Source organism: Neomonachus schauinslandi, chromosome 3, assembly GCF_002201575.2.
Source record: "Neomonachus schauinslandi chromosome 3, ASM220157v2, whole genome shotgun sequence".
NCBI lineage: Eukaryota > Metazoa > Chordata > Mammalia > Carnivora > Phocidae > Neomonachus > Neomonachus schauinslandi.
The window spans coordinates 31634312-31648024 of NC_058405.1; the positions used below are offsets into that span (position 1 = coordinate 31634312).

At 42.3% G+C, this 13713-nt stretch overlaps 1 protein-coding gene across 5 annotated transcripts in view; it reads left to right on the forward strand.

Annotated features, from left to right (window-relative positions):
* Positions 1–11499: 11499 nt before the first annotated feature.
* TBC1D4 (TBC1 domain family member 4) overlaps positions 11500–13713 on the forward strand; it is a 176572-nt gene continuing 174358 nt past the window's right edge. For all 5 annotated transcript variants that reach the window (XM_044913543.1, XM_044913544.1, XM_044913541.1 and 2 more), the window contains exon 1: positions 11500–12026. In XM_044913543.1, coding sequence (XP_044769478.1) covers positions 11529–12026 — 498 coding nt within the window. In that variant the 5' untranslated portion in view covers positions 11500–11528. The remainder of the gene's footprint in view (positions 12027–13713) is intronic.

Here is a 13713-nt window from a genome sequence, read left to right on the forward strand (position 1 = left end):
AACAGACAGCATGCTCTATCCATTCTCTCTTTTGTAGATTCAACTGCTCTCATTCCACTGGCTCCTTCCCAATAGCCTTTAACCATGCTCAACGCTCTCTCCCAGTGAAAAATCAACTAGGCCAAACCAACTGAAAAGAAAAATCTTTCACAATACCTCCTTCAGCTACTAGCCTGTGGTTCTTCTCTTCAAAGCCAAACATCTCTAAAACACGGTCTGTACTCAGTGTTCTCATGTCTGCCTATCTTACTCATTCGGCAACCCACAGATTTCTAGCTACTGCTCTTATGGCTCCCAGTAAAAGTGCTTTCACTGTGGTCACCAAGAACCAGCTTGTGGCTAAACTGCATGGAACCACTTCAGTTCTCACTTTGATCTGTATGCAGCTTTTAAAAATGTGGGCCACCTCTTCTTTCACAGGGTTTCTATGATACCACATTCTCCCTATGCATCTGGTTCATCCTTCTCAATCTTTTTGCAGGCTACATTTTGGTCTGTATTTCTCTTCAGTGTTGATGTTCCTCAGGGTTTCCTGGGCAATCTTTCCTTCTCTTTGTCAGCACATTATGGTTGATGTCATCAGCTTCTAAGACTGTAATTATCATCCATATCATGTAGGAAAGATACTTGACATTGTGTTGACATGAAGCTGCTGGAATCTCAAAGACTGCTTTGTTTAAATAGGCCTATAAGGAGAAGGTCAAAATAAATCTGTGAATGAACCCTGATTAGCAATCTATTTCATGCCAATTAAATACCAGTGGAGGGACAAAAGAAAGTTATTAGGTTTATAGTAGTATCTTAGTCATCCCAGTGCTGGGTATATTTTACAACATAGATGCGTACAGCATACAGTCAATTGTTACAACAATGAAGTTTCACACAATACTGATGTAGTGCAAAAATACATGATCATAACAAAATGGAAAACAAACTTTACAGTATCTATTTCCTTGAGTTAATGTTACATTCCGAAGAAGATGATGATGGTAATCCTTTTGTAATTAAAAGGTAGACTATCACAAAGAAGGTTCTTTTTGTCCTTCTCAGTAAACTGTCCAGTGGTTCATATTTATAAGGGGCAGAACCTGTATACGTAAATTGAACATGGCCTCTTCCCACCTGGCTAGTGCTGCATATTCTTTGTGGGTTTATGATATACAATTTATAAATATTATTAAATCTTCTCCTTTATCTTAACACCTGCGTTATTCTCCATTTACTTATCTAGATACATTGTCTGCCCTTCTCTCCTTTGCTTTATGCCTTGGAAGACTGTCCTTTGAGAACTATATCCCCTGTGCTCCTTTGGTTTGTCCACTGGGAGATACACCAGCAGGAGATGTAACACAGGAGGACAGCAAGGTCAGGGTATTTCTTCTCTGCTCCTGTCCTGCTCAGTGCCACATCTCGGGCAGTAGTTGTGTCCCTTCCCAGCTAAAGGTTCTGCTGGGCTGTGCCTCCCATGAGATTCCATTAACAGTTTTTTTACTATTGACTTTTTGGTCCTAGGTGTAATAATAGTTTCCCATTGTTGCAAGTATCTCAAATCCCTTGATATTCTGTTTTTTCCCATCATATCATCCCCACCTTTGTTACTCCTTTCATTCAAGTCTTAATTTGAACTCATTTACAGTGATTTTTTTTTTCTCTTTCCAGGAACCTGACTGATATGACAGTGTTGTAAAACTAGCCCAGTGCCTTGCATTCTCAAAAGCACTTGTGTCAACAATTTTGTTTCTATTTGGGGTTCTCATTGAATAATGTGATGTGGGGGTCCTAACATTTTACCTATACTTCAATCAAGGCTCAAAGCTTGTATTTGTACTTTTGTATTTTTACTATGTGCTAAAGACACTCAAACTTACATATCTAGCCCATATCTCTCTCCTAAGATTCAGGACTGTAGTTTAACTCCTCTGATTCCTCTGCTCTGATATCCCACAGTTACAAAAAATTCCAAATGCCCAATTCCATTGCATCTCCTCATATGCCTGTTGAATAACTTCTCAGCCTGTTTCTGTCTGTGTAAAGTTAGGGGTCCAGAAACCTCTTTAAAATCTGAATACTCATGGTCTCTATGAATCTAGCCTGGTAGTACTTTTGCTAATAAAATTCCCTTAGAACTCTGCGGGCTTTCTATATTTCAGATCAAAGCCCACACCATGCTCTAGAAGCCAAAGCCACAGTTGTTTTTTAAAACAGTTTTTCTCCTTTTAGACTGATTTATTGCTACTTTGGTATCAGGCTTCTGTAGGACTATATCTTTGTGCTTTCAAAATGCCATTTTGTTTAGCTGAGAAAGCACCAATTTAAATTCCTTAGAAGCTTTAAAAAAGTGTCTACGGCCATACCTTTGATTTGACCTTTATCCTTAGGCCATGTCTTAATTTGAGAACCTTATTTGCTTAAGAACCTGTAAATAAGAGATAGTTTATATTCCAGACTGGCAGGTTCTAGCCTCTCAGTAACATCTACTGAAGATGTGACCCAAATCATTTCATTGCCAAAACAAGTCTTATGACCCATGCCTAAATTTAAGGGGGGCAGAGAAGAGCTATCTTCCCATGTGTCAGGATGCAGAGAAGATCAAATATTGGTAAACAGTACTAATACTCACTGCATAGTAAGCTGAACATCACAAAAAAGTTACAAAGAAAAGGCTGAAGGCTTTTAGAACAGGAGGCAATCACAGTTAGGATGTCATGTGATAAAAGACAATTCTTCTGTTTTTCTGTCAATGAGTGAAGTTCATTGCTTCACTTTCTTTTACCATTAGGAAATGGTCTGCTGGGGTTCCAAATTTAATCCTAGCTCCCAAACTGGTTGAGTTGGTAGAAACAACCCACAAGATTTCCAAGCTCTCCTCATCCCACAGATAAACCTAGATAACACCCACATCAGTGTAAATAACCCAGAGAACAACCCAAGACTGGCAGAACAGACTCTCCATAGCTAATCCTAGAGAAGAGGCCACAGCAAAAATGGCATATATCTCCTTAAAAAAAAAGAAAAAATAATAGTACTACCAATCCCACATGACTGTCATGAGGATTCTTTGTGCAGAGTAAATACTCAACAAATGGTGGCTATTATCTCATTTTTAGATCCATATAAAATAAATGTGTAAAAATGGCTACTTCCAGGAAGAAAATGGGTTGCTGGGGAAAGGAGTAGAAGGAAGGCTTGTATTTTGCTATATTTATGTTTTTTGTAACCTTATTTTTTTAATCTTTTTTTTTTTTAAAGGTTTTATTTATTTATCTGAGAGAGAGAATGGGAGACAGAGAGCATGAGAGGGGGAGGGTCAGAGGGAGAAGCAGACTCCCCGCCGAGCAGGGAGCCTGATGTGGGACTCGATCCTGGGACTCCAGGATCATGACCTGAGCCGAAGGCAGTCGCCCAACCAACTGAGCCACCCAGGTGCCCCTGTAACCTTATTTTTTTTTTTTTTTTTAAATTTTATTTATTTATTTGAGCCAGAGAGAATGAGAGAGAGAGAGCAGGAGAGGGAGGAGGGCCAGAGGGAGAAGCAGACTCCCCGCCGAGCAGGGAGCCCGATGCGGGACTCGATCCCGGGACTCCAGGATCATGACCTGAGCCGAAGGCAGTCGCTTAACCAACTGAGCCACCCAGGCGCCCTAACCTTATTTTTTTAAGAGAGAGAGAGAGAGTGTGAGCAGGGGGAGGGACAGAGGGAGAGAATCTTCAAGCAGACTTCCTGCTGAGCACAGATTCCCCACACAGGATTTGATCTCACGACCCTTAGATCATGACCTGAGCCGAAATCAAGAGTTGGATGCTGAACCAACGGAACCACCCAGCTGCCCCTATTTTTTGTAACTTTTTGAATTTTCTACCATCTACATATGTTACCTATTCCAAACAATAATGGGTTTTAAAAATACTATTTGTATATTTGTTCATTTTAATCTGCATTATATTAGAAGCTTGAAAGTTGCATTTTAAAATCATCAAGGAAAATATGAACCAGTTCATCCATGACAGACTTAAAATAGATTCCTTTTTAAGCTTCTTAGGGCCCATTAGAAATAGTAAGTAAACAAGAAGTCTTACAAGGGGACAGTTTTATTGTAATATCAATATGCTTTTGGGGGCAAAAAATGTCACCAAATTCAAGAGAAAATAGTCAATAATACCCATGTAAATCTACACAATTTTGAAGAGCATAAATGTGAAATTTCATTCAATGATAAAGGAGTGTTTAGTGGGGAAAATATCTAATCTCGCTACACTACTGTCTTCACTCAAATATGCAGTACTTCACGACGTGTGGCTGATTTCATATGCTTCGTTGAGGTCTGGAGCTGTTTGACTTGAGAGCATGCATTAAATAAATGTTCATTTTAATTCTGTTTCCTTTCACCCCTCAAATAGGTTTTATAACAACCGAATTTTTTAGATAACTCGAGGCACTTCTGAATTATACAGTCAGACAAAAATAGGTATTGTAAAATTATCTCAGCCTTATGGTAAAAGAAAAATCTGTTTCCTCTGTAGAAATTTTTAACTTCTGAAACTAACTGATTCTGTCCTTTGGCATTTGGGAGAGCTTTAAATCCATTCATTCACCAGACATTTATTAATCACCTTCTGTTTGCAAAGCACTGTGCATTTGATTAGCAATCAGTTGCTATTCATTCCATTCATTTTCTATCACATTACTTTCATTACCCACTTATTTTGTGCTTCAAATTCCTAATTTAAAAAAAAATGGCACTTTTATAATTCTTGCCATCCATTTATCTGTCAAGAGCATTAATAAGTAATGCCTATATCTGGGGTGTGGGCTGGTGTAAATGAATAACTAGCTAAATTTGTGGCAGGTGTAATTTCTTTCAATATTCCATGAATGTTTGAAAAAAAATCTGTATTCCCTCTTTTTGTTACATTCAAAAAAGATAAATGATAAACTGGGAAAAACATATGAAATATATTTTGGACAAAATGTTACTATCCCTAATACCCTAATACAGGACAATTCTATAATTTGACCCTGGTTTAAAAAAAAAAAAAGACAAAAGATATTAACACCAAGTTCTTCAAGGAGGAATACAGATGATCAATAGACATGAAGAGACTACAATTTGCTATTCCCTTCTATTGTTTTCCCATTTTTTATTTTCCTAATTTCTAAACTTATCTCTATTACTTTCTCCTCATATTTCTTTGGGCTTCTCCATGACATTTTTTCAATTTTTTTAAGTTGAACTTTTAGTTCATTTACTTTCATTCATTTTTTTTTTTTTTAAGATTTTATTTATTTGTCGGGGGCGGGGGGGAGAGAATGCACAAGCAGAAGGGAGCGGCAGGCAGAGGGAGAAGCAGGCTCCCGGCTGAGCAAGTAGCCTGATTTGGGGCTTGATCCCAGGACCCTGGGATCATGACCCGAGCCCAAAGTGGACGCTTAACTGACTGAGCCACCCAGGCATCCCCATTCTTTTTTTTTTAATTTGATTTTATTATTTATTTTCATCAATACATTTACACGTATTTGACAAGTTTTGACATTAAATTACTTTTATCATTTAATTCCATGGAGCACCTGGGTGGCTCAGTGGGTTAAGCATCTGCCTTTGGTTTAGGTCATGATCTCAGAGTCCTGGGATCGAGCCCAAAGTTGGGCTCCCTGCTCAGTGGGAGTTTGCTTCTTCCTCTCCTTCTGCCCCGCCCCCTACTCTTGCTCTCTCTCTCACTCTTGCCCTCTCTCTCTCCCAAATAAATAAAATCTTTAATTTACCTTGAATAATAATCAGAAAACATGATCTATATGATAACAATTCTTCGGAATTTATGGGTCACAATCATGTGACATAGTGTATTGTCATTTTTTGTTTCTTTCACAGGTACTGTATAAAAATTTTGAATTTCCTATTCATCAAATTTATAGATCTGATTATACTTAGTTTATTTAATCTCACTGTATCTGAAAATGATTTGTTAAAATCACCAACTAAAAATGTTGATGTATTTATTTTTCCTGTCACTCTCTTAGTTGTTTTATGTATTTGAAAGCAATTTCCTTAGTGCATATGTGTTTAAAAATATCTTCTTAGTGCTTTCACTGGCAAATCTTTCTTTGTGACCCCCTTCATTAGCCTCAATTTCTATTTAATTGGATATGAAACCACTACTCTGGTTTTCTTTTCATTCTGTGCCTGATATATTTTCTTCTATGTATTTATTGTACATTTTCCATATGGCTGTGTTTTTAAAGTGATTTTGTAAACAACAGATTCTGGATCATTAAGTTGTTATCTTTTGGTGGATTAGACTAACTTACATTTATTATAGTTACTATCTGGAGTCAGTTTAGCCATACTATTGTAAATTTTCTATTTATCATATTTTAATTTTGTTTCCTTTTTTCCTCCTTCTTATTCCCTTTCCTTTTCCACTGGATGGATAAATATTCTACTGGTTTGGAAGTCATACATTGTATTCTGGTTCCCTAGTAGTTACCTCTTACTTATTCCTTCTTCATCTCCATCTCCCAAGTTTGGGAAAACTTCAAGTATCTAGAGCAGGAGAAACTGACTCAGAGCACATACTCTACATCTTTTGTCTTTCCCAGGTCCTTAGCTTTTGAGACCTCAAGGCTAAGAATGGTATCTTTTGTTATCTGTATTTTGCTGTGTCATCCTTCCCCTGGAGCAGAGAAGATTCAGTGTCCTGGCTGTCCGGGTTGAGGGAAGGTCACAGGGAACAATGGAGGAAAAACCCTCTTATTATCTCAAAATTTTATTCAGTCACAAACTCTTGTGCTTTATTTGCCACCTCCACTCAGAGCTCCATTACAATTGTTGGAAGGCATCCTATATTTTCTAGTACTTTATAGTTAGTTGGTAGATATATTTAGTATGTTTATGAAATAAGCCAATTATATCATTTGGTATATCACTTGTGTGATATTAAAACTCTCTTTATAATCTTTGGTTTCTTCAATTCTAATTTGCTATTTATTCAATTCATATTACACGCTCAATATCACTCGGCATCAGAGAAATCCAAATCAAAACCTCAATGAGATACCACCTCACACCAGTCAGAATGGCTAAAATCAACAAGTCAGGAAACGGCAGATATTGGCGAGGATGTGGAGAAAGGGGAACCCTTCTACACTGTTGGTGGGAATGCAAGCTGGTGCAGCCACTGTGGAAAACAGTATGGAGGTGCCTCAAAAAGTTGAAAATAGAGCTACCCTATGACCCAGCAATTGCACTACTGGGTATCTACCCCAAAGATACAAATGTAGTGATCCGAAGGGGTACGTGCACCCCAATGTTTATAGCAGCAATGTCCACAATAGCCAAACTGTGGAAAGAGCCAAGATGTCCATCAACAGATGAATGGATAAAGAATATGTGGTATATATATATGGTGGAAAATTATGCAGCCATCAAAAAAAACCACGAAATCTCGCCATTTGCAACAACGTGGATGAAACTGGAGGGTATTATGCTAAGTGAAATAAGTCAAACAGAGAAAGACATGTATCATATGATCTCACTGATATGAGGAATTCTTAATCTCAGGAAACAAACTGAGGGTTGCTGGAGTGGTGAGGGGTGGGAGGGATGGGGTGTCTGGGTGATAGACATTGGGGAGGGTATGTGCTATGGTGAGTGCTAATGAAGGGGGGGAATCGGAGAGGGAGACGAACCATGGGAGACTATGGACTTTGAGAAACAAACTGAGGGTTTTAGAGGGGAGGGTGCTGGGGGGATGGGTTAGCCTGGTGACAGGTATTAAGGAGGGCACGTATTGCATGGAGCACTGGGTGTTAGACGCAAACAGTGAATCATGGAACACTACATTAAAAAATAATAATAATAAATTAAAAAAAAAAAGAACCTATTACATGTCAGCTACCTTGCTGGAGGAAAACATGGAACGACAACAACAAAAATAATCCCTCTCTCAAAATGCCCTTGGTAGCTGGTGGGGGGACACACAGACAAATCACCCGATAATTACAAAGAATGTGTTAAGAGCTATAATAGTGGAATGCATAAAAAAAGAGCAAAGAAGAGATGGCCACTGACTCTGGGGAGATGAGAAACAGGTTCACAGGACAGTGAGTTTTGAGTTGGGTCTTGAACAATGAATGGGTATTCAAGTAGTGAAGGACAGGGATGGGCAAGGGGGAATTCCACAGTTGGGGGGTTATAGGAAGAAGAGCAACTGGGAGAGGAAGGTGCCTACGAAGCCCCAGAGAGTGAGCACATATGTGGTTGTGGATGGAGAGGCTGTCTGGATGTGGGAGTAAGGGAGACAGGAGCCAGATATAAGACTAGAAAGATTTGTGTTTTGAGCTTCAAAAAAATGTATCTTCTTTTAGAGATTTTTAAGCAGAGAAGAAAAGTAGATGCTGGACAGTGACACAGAATGGAATAGAGAGAAAGAGAGAGTCAGAGAGATAGAGAGAGCACAAAGTCTTAGCAGCAAGGAAACAAGAACGAGAATCTAGTTTGCTAAAAATGAAAAAAAAAAAGAACACTTCTTTTTCTGCTTTAAAGTTAGAATGATCAAGAGATTGCAACAAACCTTTCCAGTCTTACACACCACACAAGCTCAGGCTTTTATATTTCTCATGTGGCATAAATTTTTTAACTAGGATTTGACCAGATCTTACCACTTCTAATTAACGGTGACACCATTAATTTAGATTGGGATGTTAGAAGAGCACTATTTTTTGTTTAATGTAAGAGTTCACTTTTGGGTATCACAGGTGGTGGTGCCTATAAGACTAATTCAGGAGATATTTCTTGCAGATTATTGGAAATGTTTTTCTGATGTTCAGCCCTTTTTTGGGGGGTGGACTGGGGTTGAGAATGGAAGGGCTGGGGGTCAGAGGTTGATTTATTGCTCCACCATTTAGTAAACATCATAAACCTGCATATTCTTTGTAATTCCTACCAAACATTTTAAAATTATGTCTTGTCTTCTTATCTTTTTAGAAATTCAGTGATCAAATATATAATGGAGTACTTTTCATGTGCATGCAATTCTGTAAGGTCCTACGGGTGCTACAATGGGGGTAAGTATAACTTACCATCTAGTTCATGCATGTAATAAATGCAAATATATAAATGATAATAAGACAAGTCATATAAATATACTACAGTATAATAATTTTATTGGACAGGAGAAGATTAACAACAGGGTAGCAAACAACCCCATAATCTCAGTGGCTTAACAGAACCAGAAAGTTTATTTTTCACTCATAAGCAGTGTGCTGTGGGTCCAGGAGATTCTCCAGCACAGCGGTCCTTGTGTTGGCTCAGCATTCTGGGCTTTGATCATGAGCAACCTCCATATGGACAGGTTCCTGTGATGACCACTGGAGGGGAACAGTGGGCTGGAGGGGCAACTACTGGCAATTAAATGCTTCTATTGAAGATGTGACCCAAGTCACTTCACTGCCAAAACAAGTCTTATGACCCATGCCTAAATTTAAGGGGGGCATAGAAGAGCTATCTTCCCACGTGCCAGGATGCAGAGAGGATCAGATAGTGGTTGACAGTAATAATACTCACTGCATAGTAAGATAAATATCGCAAAAAAGTTACAAAGAAAAGGCTAAAGGCTGAGCAGGAGGCAATCACAGGATATCACGTGATAAAAGATAATTCTGTTTTTCTGTCAACAAGTGGGAGTTTATTGCTTCACTTTCTTTTACCATTAGGAAATGGTCTGCGGGGGTTTCAAATTCAATCCTAGCTCCCAAGCTGGTTGACTTGGTAGAACTCACAAATTTCCATGCTCTCCCCAGATCTTTGTTCTTTTCTCCCCCCTTTTTTGGATCCTACATATGTGGCCTAGGGAAATGGAATTTGTAGAAGAGAGTTACTGGTAAGGTTCTAGAAGGTTTCAGTCTGTATTCCAGGAACTTTTCACTGCATCTTGAAGACATGGGTCTATTTTGCACAAAGATGAGGTGGAGTGGTTAAACCAAGTGACTAAACCTCAACAATTAACAAGGCTCCATCTTGGAGCTTAGATGCTTATTTACAAGAGAACCATCGGGGTGCAACCAGAAATTCAGCATAGGAATAATGGCAACTGCTCATAGTCATCTTACATAAATAGGATAAAAAATAACTCCAGGACCTTACAGAAAGTGAGCATACCATCAAACTAAAAACAGTAAGAAACCTTTGGGTTTTGGGTTTACATTCCTTACTTTGGGGAAAATTGGGAACTTTCACTGTCTTTCCCATTTATTTTGTTTACTTATCGAATTCTTCATCATAATTCGGTAAGAGCAAAAAGAACGAGAATCTAATTTGCCAAAAATGAAAAAAAAAAAGAATACTTCTTTTTCTGCTTTAAAGTTAGAATGATCAAATTATCCCTAAAATGTCTTCTGAGTACCTTGGAAATATATATTACTACATATAAAAGAGTGAGAAATCTCTACTCAACCTCTGGACTGGGCATATGTGATGGATAGAATAGGATTCTTTTGGGTAGTTATTTGGAAATAAGATTCAGAAATTATCATGCAAGCTTCAGAAAGAACTGAAACCATGCAAATACTGTTCGTAAAAAAGAAATCCCAATGCCCGCTGGAGAGGGGCCCCCTCGCCAGGGGGCAGGAGGGAGGCGCAAGGGGACGGAGACGTCGGCGACCCGGGAGAGGCGGTGTAGATCCGGGCAGTGCCCGCGCCCGCAGCAGGACTGCTGCCCCAGGGGCGGGGTGGGACAGGGGCCGGAGGAAGAGGCGGAGAGGCGACTTCACGGAAAAAAAAAAAAAAGAAAAGCTTTTCCAGGCGACGTTCTCCGCCCGCCGGACGGGAGGCGGGGTAGCAGTCCGATTAAAGTAGCAGCCTGGAAGGAAGGAAGGAGCGAGGGAGGGACGGGAACAGTTGGGAGGAGGAGCCGCGAGCTGGGCCGCGGCGACAGCAGGGGGGAGCGGCCCCGCGTGGCCACGTTTTGGTTTTGTTGTTTTCCAGTGGACCAGTTCTCGCAGGCCCTTCCCGAAGACTGATCGCGCCGAAGCCCGGCGGCCCCGACCTTCCAGGTGACAGCCGGTCACCCTGGTAGGAGTCAGCTCCGCCCCAAGTCACCCGCCCGCCCACAGCCCATTCCCCGCCCAGCCTCCGTCTGCCTGCCCCGGGCGAGCGCGGCGGCCGCAGCGGCTCTGCGGCGCTGGAGCCGGCGGCGACGGGCAGCGGCGCGGTGCCCGCGGCGGAGGAAGGAGGAAGTGCGGCTCCCTAGGCGCTAGCGCGAGGAAGGAGGATGACGATTTAACCCGCGCTCTCCTGCCAGTCGGGTTACCGGACGCCCCCGCCGTGCCCACCGCCCGAGCCTCCGAGCCGCGCCAGGGGGAGTGCCGCATGGGGCAGGGCCGCTGAAGCGCGGAGTTCGTGGTCTTGCCGTGCCAAAGAGGGCGCGGGGGTCGGGTGCGGCAGTTGGCACAGTTTCGGCGGCGCCTTCAGCGCGGGAGTTGGGGGCGCGGCACGCCTACGCGGCCGCCTCGGTGCCTTCGTGAGGCGCGAGTTATGGAGCCCCCCAGCTGCATTCAGGATGAGCCGTTCCCGCACCCTCTGGAGCCCGAGCCGGGCGCCCCTGCGCAGCCGGGCCCCGGGAAGCCGGGCGACAAACGGTTTCGGCTGTGGTACGTGGGGGGGTCGTGCCTGGACCGCAGGACCACGCTGCCCATGCTGCCCTGGCTCATGGCTGAGATCCGCCGGCGCAGCCAGAAGCCCGAGGCGGGCGGCTGCGGGGCGCCGGCCGCCCGCGAGGTGCTCCTGGTGCTCAGCGCGCCCTTCCTGCGCTGTGTCCCCGCTCCCGGCGTCGGGGCCGCGGGGTGCCTAGGCCCCGCGGCGACGCAGCCCAACCCGGCGGTGTTCATCTTCGAGCACAAGGCACAGCACATCTCGCGCTTCATTCACAACAGCCACGATCTCACCTACTTTGCCTACCTGATCAAGGCGCAGCCCGACGACCCTGAGTCGCAGATGGCCTGCCACGTTTTCCGCGCCACAGACCCCAATCAGGCAAGACGGCTGCTGGAGGCGCGGGGGAGGGTCCGGCGCACTGGGGAGGAATAGCCGGGCTGGAGACACTGGGGCGCCTCAGGAAGGGCTGACTGACTGTGGTCCGGCTGCTGGCGCGCGCCCTCCACGTGGCGCGCTCGAGCGTCCGCTCCTCGGATCCCAAGGACCAGGAGTCGCGCAGCTAGCGTTCGAGGGTGGGCGGGGTGGCGGGAGCGGACCCCACGCTGGAGCAGGAGAGAGGGAGGGAGGCGGAGAGTGGTCCCGGGGTGGTAGAGGAGCGGGTGCGCCCCAGGAGGACGCGGCGAGCAGCGCGCGTCTCGGGAGGACTGCGGTGTTTGGGGTGTGCCTGGAGGAGGGAAGCCTGGCTTTGGCCTTGTATTTGCGTCTGTACTTGTGTGAGAGGAGACACTGGAGAGAGTTGGGGTCCTCAAGGCCCTGCACTCACTCTAAGGCTTGGTCAAGTCCTGCACCTTAACCCACGTGGAACGTTGAGTCCTAGTTACAGCAGCACTTGCAGGACTGGGGGCTGTGAGGCTATTTGGGAGCAGGGTTTAGGGAAAAGTTGGTTGACAACGATGTCAGATTGTCAGCAAGCATGAATCTGCGTTTAGATGTTGAGGATGTTGAATGGAAAGAAAACTTTTTTTTTTTCTTCCAGTTTTTTTAACGCACTAATTGGAGACAGAATCAATACCAGCTTGGGTGATTTAAAAAGCAGTGTCGTAAAAGAGGCCAAAATCTATTTTCTAATATTTTTCCAAAGTCTACTAAATTGAGGTGTCTGTTACCAAACAGTGCATTTTTACTTCCTTAAAAACAGGCACGCCTCTTTATCTAATGGCTAGGGGAATCTAAACAAAACTTTATAACAGTGATTGTGTCTTTGAAAACTGGTTTTAAAATACAAGTGTAAAGAGTTTTTACTATGTGATAAGCCCCCAAAATGCTATTCTAAAAATAGCTCTTTAATGTTTGCAAAGTACTTTAGATTCTTTAGAAAAATAATGTTGTCTAAATATAAATAAAGTCTCAGTTGCAACATATGGCAGTTCCTTTGATAGCTGGGGAATTAATAATAGTCAAAGGAGAAAAACATCCTGCAAATAAGGCTTTTTTTCTTAATTCATTATTCTAGTATCTGTCATTGAAAGAGTTTTTTACAAAAGGCCTGTGGCTGAATTGAAGAAAATAAAAGCTCATTGTCTTAGATTTCATCAGTTATTTTGTAAGCTAGTTTAATACTTTAACGTTCAAAACTCCCACACTTATATGACTGCAGTTAGATGTATGTTAAAATACCATTTTTACAAATTGTCTCAACATTCCAACCATGATTAAAATGAATTTCACTTTGTGCTTACTTGTTCAAAGCTTATTTTTAGCTTTCACCTCTGTTGAAATGGGAGTACAGCATGTTCTTTATATTTGGAAGTTATCACTAATTTTATTGTATTAAGATTTTTGGGTTCTGTCAATAAGGAGGAAGAAATTGCATTTTCCCAGGACTGTAAGGAATGTTTTATGATTTTGGGTAGTTTATGTTAAAGTTATTTTCTTCAGATCTGATACATGACACATCATGGCTAATTTCATTGATGGTCAAAGTTTGCTTACGGGTCATGGCACTTTGAATTCTTGACAGTTGAGTCCTTCCCAGATTCATTGTTAGGGGATCAATTAAAAACAT